The sequence below is a fragment of the Onthophagus taurus genome, chromosome 2, assembly GCF_036711975.1.
Source record: "Onthophagus taurus isolate NC chromosome 2, IU_Otau_3.0, whole genome shotgun sequence".
Taxonomy (NCBI): Eukaryota; Metazoa; Arthropoda; class Insecta; order Coleoptera; family Scarabaeidae; genus Onthophagus; species Onthophagus taurus.
In genome coordinates, this window is record NC_091967.1 from 1883385 (window position 1) to 1902034 (window position 18650).

Here is an 18650-nt window from a genome sequence, read left to right on the forward strand (position 1 = left end):
AGATCAGAAGTTAAGCATCGTTATTTCTTTTCAAACATTATTTTATTTTAATAGTTTTCATCTCCTTGAGGCGTCATCTTTCTTGAGTGCATTCCTCAAACTTCATCCAGCGGTGAAGTGGCGTCAGAAATTTCCATATTTTCCGCTACTTTACCACGGCATCTTATATGAATATTCCAAAGATTATAACGGTTACGGTGTATACGGGGCGCCTATGATAACTTTGGTTAACTTCTCGTATTTCTCCACAAATTACTAATTCCTTAGTTATTCTAATTAAACGGAAACGGATTAAACAAACGAAATCAAAGAACATAAAGTTTTGATAATATTTATAACTCAATTAATTTTAATTTTATTAATACTAGACTTCAAGGTTATCAAATATTTCATACTCTTCAGATTACTTTGATATTATAGGAAAACCGCGTAAAATGTAAATTAAAAGCGCTAAACTGTTTATTTACATTATTTCATACACGAATTTGTACGTCGTTAAATTATTAATTACGGTGTATGCCGAAAAATATACACACGTCAATTGGATTTGGTAAATTTCGCAAAAGATCTAATTAAAAACGAACTTAATTGGTAATTGGAAAGGATATAGCGTAAAAAATCACCGCAATAGTCCAGAAAAGGTCCAAGTGGATATTGAGTAAAGAGCTTTTAACGTTGCTAGAGAGAGAAAAATAGTTTACTTGAATCAATTATTTTCCATCTTTGACGTATAATTACACAATATAACCATCAAAGGAAAATAATTACATTTCCATATCCCAGATCTCGTCCATTGTGTGAATATTCATGTTTTCTAAAAACAAATTTTAATATTAAAAATATTTTTTGTTACAGATTACTGCCATAAAATATGAAATCATCTCAACATTTTTACTGAGATAAACGAAGTTTGCAATGTCCAATGAAACAGTAAGATATTGTAATCTGGACGATTTCGCAAAAAGTTATCGCGAAATTCATGGATATTTAAGCGTTTTAGTCTGCATCTTTGGTTCAGTTGCGAACATACTCAACATATGCATTTTGACGACGAGAGAAATGCGATGGCCCACCAATTTTATTTTAACCGGAATCGCAGTTGCAGATCTATTCGTAATGTTGGTCTACATTCCTTTCGCGAGCCATCAGTACCTCAATTCCAAACCGACGCACCACTCCGATAACTATAGTTACTCGTGGGTTGTGTACCTAAAATTTTACGCCTCATTTAGTTTAATATTTCATTTTATTTCTTGCTGTTTAACGGTGATTTTAGCGGTTTGGAGATATATAGCTATTAACCATCCGCAGAATAATAAATTATGGTACGCCGTGAATAACGTAAAAAGTACTTTATACGCTATTTTATTTATTTACGTCATATGCCCGGTTATATGTATACCAGTTTATTTAGCGCAGAATATAAAATCGAATCGGCGATACGTGGATAATAACAGCATCATTTTGAATAAAAAATACTTAGGCGGAGATTACAATATAACAGTTTATACAATTGATATAAGTGGAGACTTTGTTTATGCAACGTTTTGGGTGTATACGGTGGTTATAAAATTAGTACCATGTGTATTATTAACAATTTTATCTATGAGACTTATATCTGCATTAATGGATACGAAAAAACGAAGAAGAGAGTTGATCAACAACAGTGGTGTTCCGCTTAAAGATCAAAGCGTTTTAAAACAACGAAGACACATCGAAAAGGAATTACAAACCGATAGAACAACACGAATGTTAGTTGCTGTGCTTCTTTTATTCTTAATTACCGAATTACCGCAAGCGATTCTTGGATTATTTTGTATTTTAATGGGGAAGGATTTTCTTAATCAATGTTATATACCTTTAGGTAAGTTTTAAATATGTATTTATATTTTTAATAAATTTTGTCAAGAATACAAAAACACTTCAAAGTGTGTTCAAAGTTAATGTGTTAACTTGTTGTGAAGGTCTAGATCTAATGTTGGTTCTATTGAATGTAAAACTAGAGTAGAGTAAACTTGCTGATCAAAAATCAATAACTTTTTTGTTTTTAAAGATAAACCTTTCAAACTTTGTACGAATATTCTACATTAAAGGAAGTACCAATTTTCTTTTTATTATTATTTTATTATTTTTTATTATTATTTATTATTATTTTTATTTCCTCGTATGTACGAACTATAAGACAAACTATTGTAATCACGAAAAATCCGCTTCGAGGTTTTGATAAATCTTTACATTTGATGGTCCTAGAATCTATTTTGACCATTTTAGCATTACATCTGTATATGTGTTAGTATACTAACTTTACTTTTTAACTAGTATACTTAGTATATGTGGTAGTACTTGATAGATATTTTGATGCTTTGACTACACTGATAATTAATCATAACATACTTTTGATGGGGGATTTCAATGTTTTTGAATATGCTGACAATTATAACTGCCCAAGAGCACTGAGTGTGCGAAACTTTATTGATTTTTTAAATTTGAATCAAATCAACACAATCCGAAATGCCTATGGTAGAATTCTTGATTTAATTTTCACTAACTTGGATAGTCAAATTTGTATTGAGAAGGAGCTCTATCCTTTCGTTCCTGAGGATAAGCATCATCCGGCGTTGACGACTGCTCTATCAATTGAAATTACAAAATTTCCGACTGTTTTTCCAAACGCTGTTGTCTCTCGATTTAACTTTCGAAGAGCGAATTTTCCGACTTTATATGATGACATTGCTCTCATGGATTGGTCATTTTTAGAAGATGTAAACGACGTGGTCAAAATGTTGGATTTGTTTTATACTTCTCTTTATAATTTAATAGAGAAATCGGTGCCTTGCACTCAACAGAAGCAAAACAATTATCCTCAGTGGTTCTCTAAGGAAATAATTAAAAACCTTAAAACTAAAGAGTACTATAGACACAAGTACAGAACTACCAAACAAACGTTCTATCTCGATCACTTCATTAGAATGAGATCACTAGTAAAAGAACAAATCGACGCTGCTTACAATTCCTTTTGGCAACATGCCTCTGATAATTTAAAGCACGATCCTAGTGATTTCTGGAATTTCGTTCGACTAAAGCAAGGTACTAGCAGAATACCGTCGATCGTTAGAGATGATGTAGATGACTATACTATTCCGATTGATATAGTCAATGCTTTCGATTCCTATTTTTCATCTGTTTATTCTGACAATTCCAGGGATTTTACTGACGCAGTTCCCACGTTGCCAATGTTTAATATCCATCAGGTAACCGAGGAGGAGATAATTGCTGTAATGAGGGGTTTTAGCTCCAAACTCACAGCGGGTGAAGACCAAATACCTAGTTTTCTGGTACGTGATGTACGATTTGCGTTAGCTAAACCGTTGATGTACATTATTAATCGCTCTATAACTGCTTCGATTTTCCCTCAGAGATGGAAGTCAGCTAGAATCACGCCCGTATTTAAGAAAGGTGACAAGTCCTTGGTAACCAACTATAGACCAATTGCTATTCTATCTAATTTTGCAAAGGTATATGAGCAGATAATTTTTAATACAATTTATCGTCACACACAATCATATGTATCGCCTCACCAACATGGTTTTGTGCCTAAACGCTCGACAATAACTAATTTATGTTGTCTTACCCAGTACGTCGCAGAGGTAATGGATGTTGGTGGACAAGTCGACGTAGTTTATACCGATTTTGAGAAGGCCTTTGATCGCATTGATCACAGTATGTTGCTACAGAAATTGAGCTATTTTGGTATGTCTTCTAATTCATTAAATTTGATGAAATCGTACCTTGCTGATAGAGTATGTCGTGTTTTTTACAATGGATTTTATTCCGACGGCTACTCGCCTACATCTGGAGTTCCTCAAGGATCCAATCTGGGACCGCTGCTATTTGTTCTATATATAAACGATTTATTAGACTCGCTTACCTGTCCAGTGCTTGCTTATGCTGATGATTTGAAAATTTTTGTGGAGGTCAGATCATTGGATGACTCTAGGATGCTGCAGAACAACCTGGACATTATTCAGAAGTGGTGCAATTTCAATGCCCTTTCTTTAAGTATCAGTAAATGTACTTATATATCATTTACAAAGAAGTTAAATAAAATCGACACAGTTTATATTGCGGCTTCCATACCTCTAACAAGGGTCTCTATGGTGAAGGATCTGGGAGTGCAGTTTGACTCAGAACTTTCTTTCTTGCCCTATATTGAGGAGATGTGCTCTCAGGCTTGGAGAACTTTGGGTTTCATACTGAGGATCATGGGTCGATTTGCTGATTTTGGTACCCTGAAAACGCTATTTATGGCTCTGGTGATCTCTCGCCTCCAGTATGCCTCTGTAATATGGTACCCTATTTACACGTCACAACAACTAATGGTTGAGAAAGTCCAGCGTCGATTTCTCAAATTTTTGTCATATCGTATGGATGGTCAATATCCGCCTAAAGGAGTGAACTACTTAGATCTACTGCATCGCCACAAGCTTCCTTCTCTGCAGGATAGAAGAATGGTCCAAAGTGCCTCGTTCTTGCAAAAGTTGATGTGTGGTGAGATCGACTGTGCGTGGTTGTTGTCGCGAGTGAATATAGTGGTGCCGCGCATAAATTCTCGGTCCCTTTTGTATTTTTATCCACCTTTATGCAGAACAAATGTCAAAAAAAGGGCGCCGATAACACATATGATCACGAACATGAACGATAGTTGTAGGCTAGAATAAACATTGCATTTTCTGTCTCTTTTCTTGCCTCTTTTATTTGATTGTATTATTATTTAGGTATGTATTATATGCATTTTAATTTCACTTGTAATTATATTGATGTACAATTTGTAATAATTTGTATATTTTTTGTATTTTGCCCTTAATATGGTGCGCTGTTGGGCAATAAAGTTTATTATTATTATTATTATTATTATACAGCATGTACTATACACGTGCGTTTGTAAACATGATAACTCAAAGACCCAATCATCTACTTCGATGAAATTTGGTATACGGCTATCAAATTAAGACAGTTGATCTCTACCAACTTTTGTGACAAATTACGAAGTAGCAGTTTACTTTAATAGATTTAAAAACTGCTTCATATAAATTTTCATATAACTTGCACTTTAAATAGCGATTATCAGATAAAATATTGTATAAATCTGAATAAGAATGTGTAACTTTCAGATACAAAATTCCTACCACCTCACATAACCGGAAGTAGTACTTTACCTGAACCTGTACCCATTTGTTTCATATAAACTGGTACTAAGTAAAAAAAAATATTAAAATTTTGTATAAGCCTTTATATGAAAAATGTATAGATAAAAAATTACATTGAAATTATGAAACCGAAAGTAGTATTTTACTTAACAAATCACCTCGACATGCAATTTTACATATAGGAGTTAAAATAAAGTAAATTCTACAATTATTTTGAATTTAGTGCCTTTTTTAAAAGTATTTTTCCAAACATTTATTTTTCAGTCGTATAAAAATGTGAGAAAGTCGAGTGTAGAGCACTGTAGTTTTATTATTATTATGCAATTTAAGAAAAAAATATACAAAAACTGCATTATTGGTTGATAGAATGTATCTTTTTATATTTTTCATTTAATGTCACCTCCTAAAAACAGGATTAAAATATGTTAAATAATTTTATATGTACATAATTATAGGTATACACAATTATATGTATATTTTATTATTTTTTTATGAATATTACTGATATTGCAGAGTAATATTATTTTTGAACAAAACCCTAACAGTCTATCTGAGATATAAATATTATAATACAATGTACAATATACATATAATAACGTTTAACTCGTCCACTATTGCCTGACGCTGTTCAACTTATTCAATTTAATTTTCAGAAACCAGGTGATGCTGTGTTAAAAGAGCTAGGGTTTCTTCATCAAGTTTCTTTACATTTTTAATGCACTGCTTTCTAATATTTGTTATGTATGGATCTGATGTATAAAGGAGTGTATGAAATACATCTAAATTTTTTGTAATCTTTATTTCGAGATTCCTGTGCATCTTCTGATAGCTGTCCAATAGGTAAAATTGCAAAATGTCGTATGATATGTTCACCATGAATTAATATTTTATGTACTGAAGATGGCATGTAATACCAGTCATAATTTTTAATGTATATTTTTACCGTTTCCGTCGCATATTCTCCAAATTTATCTGGATCTACCATAATACCCGATGTCAACGGCTGAAGAATTATATAAAATCGCTTAATCAATATTTCGTCGACACCGGTAATTTCTGCCGAAGAAGAAGCATTACAAAAAAATCTTCTAGCAGTATTTCCATCGTTTATATTACCACTTATTTGCTTTGGCTTATCAATAATCAAACCAAAGCTTTCTTATCTTTTTTTAATTGTTTATTTTCTTCGGTAGTAGCTGACCACTTTCGGAAGGGTAGATTATGTGATATGTGCAAAATCATCTTCATGCAACGTATCCAGGCATGTAGCGTTGATAATCCATAGCGAAATGTATTATCATTTTCTGGTCGTGCTGCCAGCTTTTCTATATTATTCATTTGCCGTGGATTAGCACCGCAAATAGTGCACGTGGAACATGAAGGTGTATCTGTTATTGTTTGGGCAACATTTCCATCTATCAATTTGACTTTGTATGCCATCCACAACGGATTTCGTTTTCTCGGGAGTCTCTTTAGAAAACCCAATTGAAATTGGGCGACAGAACCGCACAGAAGAGGGAACAGGATTTTGCCACACTACCTTACCAGTTTCTTCGTCAATTAATCTAATAGGTACAAATGAAGCTATGAACAAATTAGCATCACATACCACATTAGACTCTTCAGGTAGTAGTTGCTTGTATTCGCTTTGTCCAGATGAGCCATCATCCAGACTTATATACTGACTCAATTAATAAAATTCTATTAATCGTGTGATTTAATAAATCTTTTAAAGATGTTACCTTTGCATATGTATTGCCGAGTTCTATGCTAGAAATAGGTGGATAACAGCTTTTTTTACTTTCCTGGATGTTGTGATAAGGTGGCAATAAAAAGCAGCTTTTCTCATTGGTTAGATTTCTAAGGTATAAATATTGTGCTTTAGTCAAATCTAAATCAATGTAAACGCTTAATGCTTCATCTACAGTCAATGGTTGTGATTTATTATGGTGGATCTGTTTTAAAATTGCTTTCTTTTCATCACGCTGCAAATCTCTTATAGTCTCCACTAAATTTGGAGACCCTGAATATACGCACTGTATATGCGATCAAATCCATATTCATTTTGCAATGTGGTATTTTTTCGTCTCTTACTAGACGTTGCAGATTCTTCATAAGGTAGATACGGTCTTCCTCTCTTTTCGTTAGATATAGATGACATGGAACCAACAGATTTGTCGCATTCTTCATTTAGAACAGATAAAGATACAGTATACTCCTGGTTTAACCAATCATGGTTTTTAAAAATCTGTTGGTTTAAAAAAATCTTCTTTGTACGTGATGCTTCTGTCCAACGCGAATTTATCGCAGTAATCAGATTTCTTTTGAAGTGATTAATTATTAACTGTATGTTATTGTCTGAAAGGAGATACTGTTCACGTAAATTTGATTGGGGTGTTGTGAGTTCAGGCAGTCTTGGAACTTCACAAGACACTCTTTTCTATGCTGCCAGATCTTTTCTTACTTACCAGAAAATTACCAATACATCCTGCGGAATTAATTTCATACTTTTGACACAGAATAACCAAAAGAGACAGTGGAGGTCTAGATAAAAATTGGAGTTTATTTATGTTTACAATTTATAGTGTAAATCTACCTTTAAAAGAATATTTTTATAAATTTCTAACCTTACTTCAACTCCACTGACTGAATGTTATTCAAACGCCGATATAAAACATGTTACATTCCGAAAAAAGCTGTCTCTTCTGGTTATTCTGTGCTTTTGATTAATTTTCCTTTGTCTGTTGGTAAAACGATGATGTCTGTTTACTAATGGGTTAATATAAATTCACCTTTCTTTCTTTTTATTTCTTTTACTATGCAATAGGGATTTATATTCAACTCCAAACAATCATTACATCTTATACAAAATTTATACAACGATTCGTATTCCACTCAAGGAAAATATTAATGCTGAAAGTCCAAAGATCTCTCCCTCTTCCACGTCTAAGAGCTTTTTACCTTTTGATAGCTTACGTTGGATCTCGAAATCGGCTTTCCCCTTCAGTAAAAAGAAGTCGTTGTCTAATACATAGATTTTGAAGAGGGTTTGTTTAATAAATTTAACTTATTTCTTTTCGATTTGATTTATATAAAATTGTATACACGCTAGCGATGAAAATCACAATGAAATGTTCTATACTAAAATGAGTTATGATACACAAAGACGATATATTCGGTGAGATTTTATTAAACGTTCGTTTTTTCCTTCATTGTTCCCTCATAATAACACAGCGCTACGTGCTTTGTGGAAATATTGTGCAAGAAAACGAGTATCCAAAAGAATAAAAAGGAAGGTTTATTAAAACTACACAATTCCGATTTATTCCTAGCATATTTGAAAATTAATACGAAAACAGCGACGTAATTAATTAAAGAATGTATAATATTAAAAACGATTAACTTAAAGAAAATTAAATAAATTGGAACTTGATTGAAGGTCTTATTACTTGAAAGTTACCTTTTAAGTGGTATAATAGTCTAATTTAGGATCGATTACATCCTCTACGGGAACAATTAACTACAGGAAGTGGGCTATTCTAAACTTACTGTAAATTCCTCTCTTGTAATCAATTAACAATGTACTAGATTAATTTTGAATATCCGTTTTCAATACATTCCCCAAAATGATTAATAATTTAAAAAATCGTCTGTAAATAGTGTATCATGATTCATTACATGAATAGTAAGCATATGTAAATTATCGTTATGGGGTTGATACAAATTCGATGGATGACGAATACATGCAGTTGAATTGATGAGAACAATCGGAATGGAAATCTAAAGTTTCCTCCCCAGTTTCCGGGTTCTCGCATTAATGTAAGTGGCAAATCCACCAAAATCAATAGCCCCAGATTTCCTCGACGCTTTGCGACTTTGATTTACCACTAAAAAAGTAAAGTAAAAAAAGTAAGGCGCTGTTCTTGAAATTATGAGTTATAATCTAACGGCGCACTAAAAAAGTTCTTTCCTCGACCAGAATTAATGTTAATTAATGTAAATTTCTGCAGTACCTTTTTAAAAATGATGAGAGTACTAGTCCACGTCGGTTTCTGTTTGATCTTTGATGTAAATGTAACATTTTTGTCTTTCGGCGTCTAACTTGTGTAAATTAGAGTTTGATCATCCAGCACCTTTTTAATAACATTATCCGCACAGGTACTTCGGTGAAAGGGGTCAATTTTGTTAACTTTGAAGTTAACTATCTCTTCCTCTTGGCAAAATTATTATTAATCTGTCGCTTCTTTCATTCCTTCATTTCATTCAAATCCCACCCATGTACTTATCATATCTCTCAATAAACATCTATGAATTATTGCTTTGACGTTGTACACCAATTTAATTCAGCAATCAAGTCCATCGGACTTTGAAGCTAACTCCACATAAATGGTTCTCACTAATTGTTGATTATTTTAACCGCGCAATCAGACCTAATTCCAATTTAAAGACTACTATCTGTGCAAAAAGTCAAGGCCCCTCACTTTAGAGATCGATATCTTCGCAAGCGCTCCATAAAAAAAATTGCAACAAAATTTGTTGTAATCACTGAACATTTCTACGTAACTTATGTTAATCTGAAAATTTTCGGATCCACGGTTTTCTTGTTACCGCGAGTTAAATGAAAAATGTACCCGATTTTTTACGGAATTGGCAACTTTATCAACTTTGCGATTTTTTTTCTCGAAAACTATCGTACGAAAAAATTTTTATTTTGAACAGGTGGTAGTCTGATGTGTTCTCAATGAGTGGCATGTTTTATTTTTTCGATATTTCATACAGTTTCGCGGAAAATCGCGGTTTAGTAAGACGCCGTTATGTCGAAAACGGTTGGGTGGATTTCTTCGCGGATTTGACCAAAATATGTCAAATAATGTTGGTTGTCTGATTCCGTTATCAGTTTTTCAAAATTATGGCTCTCTATTTTTTTAAGAGCGATTTAATGGAATTACAAATTGAAAAGAAACAGAAATAAGCTCTGCGGGGTGACGAGGGTTCCAGACAGGACGTCGCGCCTTATTTCTTTATGTAGGCAAGATAAAGGCGCGACGTACTGTCTAGGACGCACCATCTGTTCCGATTGGACGGAACCTTCCTCTCCCCGCATAGCTGATTTCTGTTTCTCTTTAATTTGTAATTCCATTAAATCGCTCTTAAAAAATTAGGGAGCCTTATTTTTGAAAAACTGATAACGGAATCCGAAAATCCGCGTTATTTGACATATTTTGGTAAAAACCGAGTTGAAATTCGCCAGGTCGTTTTCGAAATAACAGCATCCTACTAAATCGCGATTTTCCGCGAAACTATATGGAATATCGAAAAAATAAAATATGCCCCACATTAAGAACACATCGGTTTACCACCAGTTCAAATTTGAAATTTTTTCGTCAAATAGTTTTGGAGAGAAAAAATGGCAAAGTAGACAAAGTTGCTGGCACTCTCAAAAATCGGGTACTTTTTTCACTTAACTCGCGATAAAAGTAAAACCGCGGACCAGAAAATTTCCAAATTAACATGTGATACGCACAAATGTTCACTGATTACAATAAACTTTACAGCAATTTTTTCCATCGAGCGGTTACGAAGATATCGATCTCTAAAGTGAGGGGCCTTGACTTTTTGCACGGATAGTAGTACAATTGACGTAAACTCGATTCGATGTTGCGTTTGAACCAAACGTTCCTCTTTAGCTTAAGTTAAACATTCAGAAGAGTCGGTTCCGCGTAATTAATTGTTATCAGTTGAAATTTAAATATACCGATGTAAACAATAATTTTTTTGTTGTAGGTGATGTTATTGACATGTTGGCACTTGTTAATTCTGCCATTAACTTTATTCTATATTGCTCGATGTCTCGACAGTTTCGATCAGCATTCGGAGAACTGTTTAGACCGAAGTTATTGAACAAGTGGCTTCCACTACCTACACACATAGAGATGAATGGAGCTATGACGCAAGTGACGCAGGTGTAGCGCAAAGAAAAAATGTTTGGGGTCTGGTTAGAAGACGTCTTGTGATACTACTATTAATTGACTTAAAGCTCTACGAAGACTATAACGAGTGTCGAAACTTAAGGGTTACTTATTTTAATATTTAATATAAATTATCTTCTGTAAACGACTTCGTTTATACTTGGTTTGGGGGAAAGATAAAAGAAAACTTTTAATGCACTCATTAAAAGTTCCTGAAAAGTTTATCTATATAAAACTCGATTGTGAGCATTGTCACTCATTGAAAACTTAAAACGAGGAAAAAGTTTTCTTCAAACAATGGTCATTTTTAGTTGTCTAAAACTTGCTCGAACAAGAAGAACACTTTCATCATTTATCTGAGCGTGTACAAAGTAATTTGTAAGCTGTAAGGTAGCATAATTTATGTAGTTACGTTCCGAATGTAATAAATAAATACATACATACATTTCGATGTAACCCAAATTGATTTGGATTTTAATTCAAAACAGGACAGTAAAAGATTTTATGTCGCTACGTTTTACAACCTTGTAAAGCCTGCGTTTTTATTACCATCATTTTTGCGTTAACGTTTCAATAAAGGAAAAAATTAAAAAAGATTTAGAATTATTTTCCAAGTGCCTTGACAAGAACAAAAGTGTTTTATCACTTTATTTTGTAATTTAGTTCTTACACCATCTTTAACGAGCTTAGAGCCCAAGCTCACGAGATGTGTTAATGTGAGGATTAGTTATATTAGCACATCTTACTACGGTGTGAGAACCGAAAGTACAACAAAATTAATGTTTAATAAAATTATCTGTAAATATTAAGTGTAATATGTATTTAAGAAGTAGTCAAATCGGGTGAATTTGTATACCAAATTAAAGCTCAAAACTTTTTTAATGTACTACGTAATCATTCGTCTCACCCAATTTAACGTAGATATTAATGTAGTTACGAATTTTCCTGTACTTTAGAAGATGTATATCATTCGATCAATAAATTATTGTATCTTAATATGTTTTTAAAATTTATATCTCAAAAACTAAAAGATACTTTGAAAATCGGTTTCTTTCATTAGAAAGCTCATAATTTGTATAATAAATGCTGATAATTTCGAAATGATTTATTAAAATCCCGATTTGTTATGACTTTTTGAAAATGATTAATTATAATTGCTTAACCCGAAAAATGAGTAAATGTCTTATTATCTTTAAAAGTTAATATCTTAAGACCTAGAAGATATTTTGAAAATCGGTTTCTTTCATTAGAAAGCTCATAATTTGTATAATAAATGCTGATAATTTCGAAATGATTTATTAAAATCCCGATTTGTTATGACTTTTTGAAAATGATTAATTATAATTGCTTAACCCGAAAAATGAGTAAATGTCTTATTATCTTTAACAGTTAATATCTTAAGACCTAGAAGATATTTTGAAAATCGGTTTCTTTCCTTAGAAAGCTCATAATTTGTATAATAACTGCTGATAATTTCGAAATGATTTATTAAAATCCCGATTTGTTATGACTGTTTGAAAATGATTAATTATAATTGCTTAACCCGAAAAATGAGTAAATGTCTTATTATCTTTAAAAGTTAATATCTTAAGACCTAGAAGATATTTTGAAAATCGGTTTCTTTCATTAGAAAGCTCATAATTTGTATAATAAATGCTGATAATTTCGAAATGATTTATTAAAATCCCGATTTGTTATGACTTTTTGAAAATGATTAATTATAATTGCTTAACCCGAAAAATGAGTAAATGTCTTATTATCTTTAACAGTTAATATCTTAAGACCTAGAAGATATTTTGAAAATCGGTTTCTTTCATTAGAAAGCTCATAATTTGTATAATAAATGCTGATAATTTCGAACTGATTTATTAAAATCCCGATTTGTTATGATTTTTTGAAAATGATTAATTATAATTGCTTAACCCGAAAAATGAGTAAATGTCTTATTATCTTTAAAAGTTAATATCTTAAGACCTAGAAGATATTTTGAAAATCGGTTTCCTTCATTAGAAAGCTTATAATTTGTATAATAAATGCTGATAATTTCGAAATGATTTATTAAAATCCCGATTTGTTATGACTTTTTGAAAATGATTAATTATAATTGCTTAACCCGAAAAATGAGTAAATGTCTTATTATCTTTAAAAGTTAATATCTTAAGACCTAGAAGATATTTTGAAAATCGGTTTCTTTCATTAGAAAGCTCATAATTTGTATAATAAATGCTGATAATTTCGAAATGATTTATTAAAATCCCGATTTGTTATGACTTTTTGAAAATGATTAATTATAATTGCTTAACCCGAAAAATGAGTAAATGTCTTATTATCTTTAAAAGTTAATATCTTAAGACCTAGAAGATATTTTAAAAATCGGGTTCTTTCATTAGAAAGCTCATAATTTGTATAATAAATGCTGATAATTTCGAAATGATTTATTAAAATCCCGATTTGTTATGACTTTTTGAAAATGATTAATTATAATTGCTTAACCCGAAAAATGAGTAAATGTCTTATTATCTTTAACAGTTAATATCTTAAGACCTAGAAGATATTTTGAAAATCGGTTTCTTTCATTAGAAAGCTCATAATTTGTATAATAAATGCTGATAATTTCGAAATGATTTATTAAAATCCCGATTTGTTATGACTTTTTGAAAATGATTAATTATAATTGCTTAACCCGAAAAATGAGTAAATGTCTTATTATCTTTAAAAGTTAATATCTTAAGACCTAGAAGATATTTTGAAAATCGGTTTCTTTCATTAGAAAGCTCATAATTTGTATAATAAATGCTGATAATTTCGAAATGATTTATTAAAATCCCGATTTGTTATGATTTATTGAAAATGATTAATTATAATTGTTTAACCCGAAAAATGAGTAAATGTCTTATTATCTTTAAAAGTTAATATCTTAAGACCTAGAAGATATTTTGAAAATCGGTTTCATTCATTAGAAAGCTCATAATTTGTATAATAACTGCTGATAATTTCGAAATGATTTATTAAAATCCCGATTTGTTATGATTTTTTGAAAATGATTAATTATAATTGCTTAACCCGAAAAATGAGTAAATGTCTTATTATCTTTAAAAGTTAATATCTTAAGACCTAGAAGATATTTTGAAAATCGGTTTCTTTCATTAGAAAGCTCATAATTTGTATAATAAATGCTGATAATTTCGAAATGATTTATTAAAATCCCGATTTGTTATGACTTTTTGAAAATGATTAATTATAATTGCTTAACCCGAAAAATGAGTAAATGTCTTATTATCTTTAAAAGTTAATATCTTAAGACCTAGAAGATATTTTGAAAATCGGTTTCTTTTATTAGAAAGCTCATAATTTGTATAATAAATGCTGATAATTTCGAAATGATTTATTAAAATCCCGATTTGTTATGATTTATTGAAAATGATTAATTATAATTGCTTAACCCGAAAAATGAGTAAATGTCTTATTATCTTTAAAAGTTAATATCTTAAGACCTAGAAGATATTTTGAAAATCGGTTTCATTCATTAGAAAGCTCATAATTTGTATAATAACTGCTGATAATTTCGAAATGATTTATTAAAATCCCGATTTGTTATGATTTTTTGAAAATGATTAATTATAATTGCTTAACCCGAAAAATGAGTAAATGTCTTATTATCTTTAAAAGTTAATATCTTAAGACCTAGAAGATATTTTGAAAATCGGTTTCTTTCATTAGAAAGTTCATAATTTGTATAATAAATGCTGATAATTTCGAAATGATTTATTAAAATCCCGATTTGTTATGACTTTTTGAAAATGATTAATTATAATTGCTTAACCCGAAAAATGAGTAAATGTCTTATTATCTTTAAAAGTTAATATCTTAAGACCTAGAAGGTATTTTGAAAATCGGGTTCTTTCATTAGAAAGCTCATAATTTGTATAATAAATGCTGATAATTTCGAAATGATTTATTAAAATCCCGATTTGTTATGACTTTTTGAAAATGATTAATTATAATTACTTAACCCGAAAAATGAGTAAATGTCTTATTATCTTTAAAAGTTAATATCTTAAGACCTAGAAGATATTTTGAAAATCGGTTTCTTTCATTAGAAAGCTCATAATTTGTATAATAAATGCTGATAATTTCGAAATGATTTATTAAAATTCCGATTTGTTATGATTTTTTGAAAATGATTAATTATAATTGCTTAACCTGAAAAATGAGTAAATGTCTTATTATCTTTAAAAGTTAATATCTTAAGATCTAGAAGATATTTTGAAAATCGGTTTCTTTCATTAGAAAGCTCATAATTTGTATAATAAATGCTGATAATTTCGAAATGATTTATTAAAATACCGATTTGTTATGACTTTTTGAAAATGATTAATTATAATTGCTTAACCCGAAAAATGAGTAAATGTCTTATTATCTTTAAAAGTTAATATCTTAAGACCTAGAAGATATTTTGAAAATCGGTTTCTTTCATTAGAAAGCTCATAATTTGTATAATAAATGCTGATAATTTCGAAATGATTTATTAAAATCCCGATTTGTTATGACTTTTTGAAAATGATTAATTATAATTGCTTAACCCGAAAAATGAGTAAATGTCTTATTATCTTTAAAAGTTAATATCTTAAGACCTAGAAGATATTTTGAAAATCGGTTTCTTTCATTAGAAAGCTCATAATTTGTATAATAAATGCTGTTAATTTCGAAATGATTTATTAAAATCCCGATTTGTTATGACTTTTTGAAAATGATTAATTATAATTGCTTAACCCGAAAAATGAGTAAATGTCTTATTATCTTTAACAGTTAATATCTTAAGACCTAGAAGATATTTTGAAAATCGGTTTCTTTCATTAGAAAGCTCATAATTTGTATAATAAATGCTGATAATTTCGAAATGATTTATTAAAATCCCGATTTGTTATGACTTTTTGAAAATGATTAATTATAATTGCTTAACCCGAAAAATGAGTAAATGTCTTATTATCTTTAAAAGTTAATATCTTAAGACCTAGAAGATATTTTGAAAATCGGTTTCTTTCATTAGAAAGCTCATAATTTGTATAATAAATGCTGATAATTTCGAAATGATTTATTAAAATACCGATTTGTTATGACTTTTTGAAAATGATTAATTATAATTGCTTAACCCGAAAAATGAGTAAATGTCTTATTATCTTTAAAAGTTAATATCTTAAGACCTAGAAGATATTTTGAAAATCGGTTTCTTTCATTAGAAAGCTCATAATTTGTATAATAAATGCTGATAATTTCGAAATGATTTATTAAAATCCCGATTTGTTATGACTTTTTGAAAATGATTAATTATAATTGCTTAACCCGAAAAATGAGTAAATGTCTTATTATCTTTAAAAGTTAATATCTTAAGACCTAGAAGATATTTTGAAAATCGGTTTCTTTCATTAGAAAGCTCATAATTTGTATAATAAATGCTGTTAATTTCGAAATGATTTATTAAAATCCCGATTTGTTATGACTTTTTGAAAATGATTAATTATAATTGCTTAACCCGAAAAATGAGTAAATGTCTTATTATCTTTAACAGTTAATATCTTAAGACCTAGAAGATATTTTGAAAATCGGTTTCTTTCATTAGAAAGCTCATAATTTGTATAATAAATGCTGATAATTTCGAAATGATTTATTAAAATCCCGATTTGTTATGACTTTTTGAAAATGATTAATTATAATTGCTTAACCCGAAAAATGAGTAAATGTCTTATTATCTTTAAAAGTTAATATCTTAAGACCTAGAAGATATTTTGAAAATCGGTTTCTTTCATTAGAAAGCTCATAATTTGTATAATAAATGCTGATAATTTCGAAATGATTTATTAAAATCCCGATTTGTTATGACTTTTTGAAAATGATTAATTATAATTGCTTAACCCGAAAAATGAGTAAATGTCTTATTATCTTTAAAAGTTAATATCTTAAGACCTAGAAGATATTTTGAAAATCGGTTTCTTTCATTAGAAAGCTCATAATTTGTATAATAAATGCTGATAATTTCGAAATGATTTATTAAAATCCCGATTTGTTATGACTTTTTGAAAATGATTAATTATAATTGCTTAACCCGAAAAATGAGTAAATGTCTTATTATCTTTAAAAGTTAATATCTTAAGACCTAGAAGATATTTTGAAAATCGGTTTCTTTCATTAGAAAGCTCATAATTTGTATAATAAATGCTGATAATTTCGAAATGATTTATTAAAATCCCGATTTGTTATGACTTTTTGAAAATGATTAATTATAATTGCTTAACCCGAAAAATGAGTAAATGTCTTATTATCTTTAACAGTTAATATCTTAAGACCTAGAAGATATTTTGAAAATCGGTTTCTTTCATTAGAAAGCTCATAATTTGTATAATAAATGCTGATAATTTCGAAATGATTTATTAAAATCCCGATTTGTTATGACTTTTTGAAAATGATTAATTATAATTGCTTAACCCGAAAAATGAGTAAATGTCTTATTATCTTTAAAAGTTAATATCTTAAGACCTAGAAGATATTTTGAAAATCGGTTTCTTTCATTAGAAAGCTCATAATTTGTATAATAAATGCTGATAATTTCGAAATGATTTATTAAAATCCCGATTTGTTATGACTTTTTGAAAATGATTAATTATAATTGCTTAACCCGAAAAATGAGTAAATGTCTTATTATCTCTAAAAGTTAATATCTTAAGACCTAGAAGATATTTTGAAAATCGGTTTCTTTCCTTAGAAAGCTCATAATTTGTATAATAACTGCTGATAATTTCGAAATGATTTATTAAAATCCCGATTTGTTATGACTTTTTGAAAATGATTAATTATAATTGCTTAACCCGAAAAATGAGTAAATGCCTTATTATCTTTAAAAGTTAATATCTTAAGACCTAGAAGATATTTTGAAAATCGGTTTCTTTTATTGGAAAGCTTACGATTTGTATAACTAATACTGATAGTTCGATAGTGTCATAATACTCTTATTCTTCCATAAGGTTATTTGCTCCGTCAGTACTTCTCTCTACTTATCTTTAATACTTTGCACATTTCTTTCTGTTCTTAAAGATTTTAGTATTCGATAGATTATATTCATTATGTTATATGTAGATAGTATAATCAAAAATAGATAGATACTCGACCTTTTCAATCTGAAAGTTTCTTTTGTTAGTTAAATTATAAAGATTACGTAATGTAATACTAAACCAAATTATTATGTTAAATATAACCGTGTTTTGCTTCCGTTGAAGTGTTGATTATTTTCAATACGTCAATGTAATCAGGATAAAGTTAATTTTATCAACCAGATGCTGATTTTATAGATCATAGTGACGTTCGTAATAATTTTAAAATAATCTTCAATATAACCCTCCAAATGGGAATCATTTGATTTTAATTCTAAATAACATTCTGTTAAAAAACTTTTAAACATCTCGAATAGAGAGCGCCACAT

The 18650-nt window shown here is 29.7% G+C and overlaps 1 protein-coding gene across 1 annotated transcript; it reads left to right on the top strand.

The window, feature by feature from the left end:
* Window positions 1-860: 860 nt before the first annotated feature.
* On the top strand, window positions 861-12172 carry LOC111417934 (G-protein coupled receptor dmsr-1-like). The gene is made up of 2 exons (XM_071201597.1): window positions 861-1864; window positions 10992-12172. Exons 1-2 carry the CDS (start codon window positions 916-918, stop codon window positions 11174-11176), a joined length of 1134 nt encoding a protein of 377 aa, XP_071057698.1. The 5' UTR covers window positions 861-915; the 3' UTR covers window positions 11177-12172.
* The last annotated feature ends 6478 nt before the right edge of the window (window positions 12173-18650 follow it).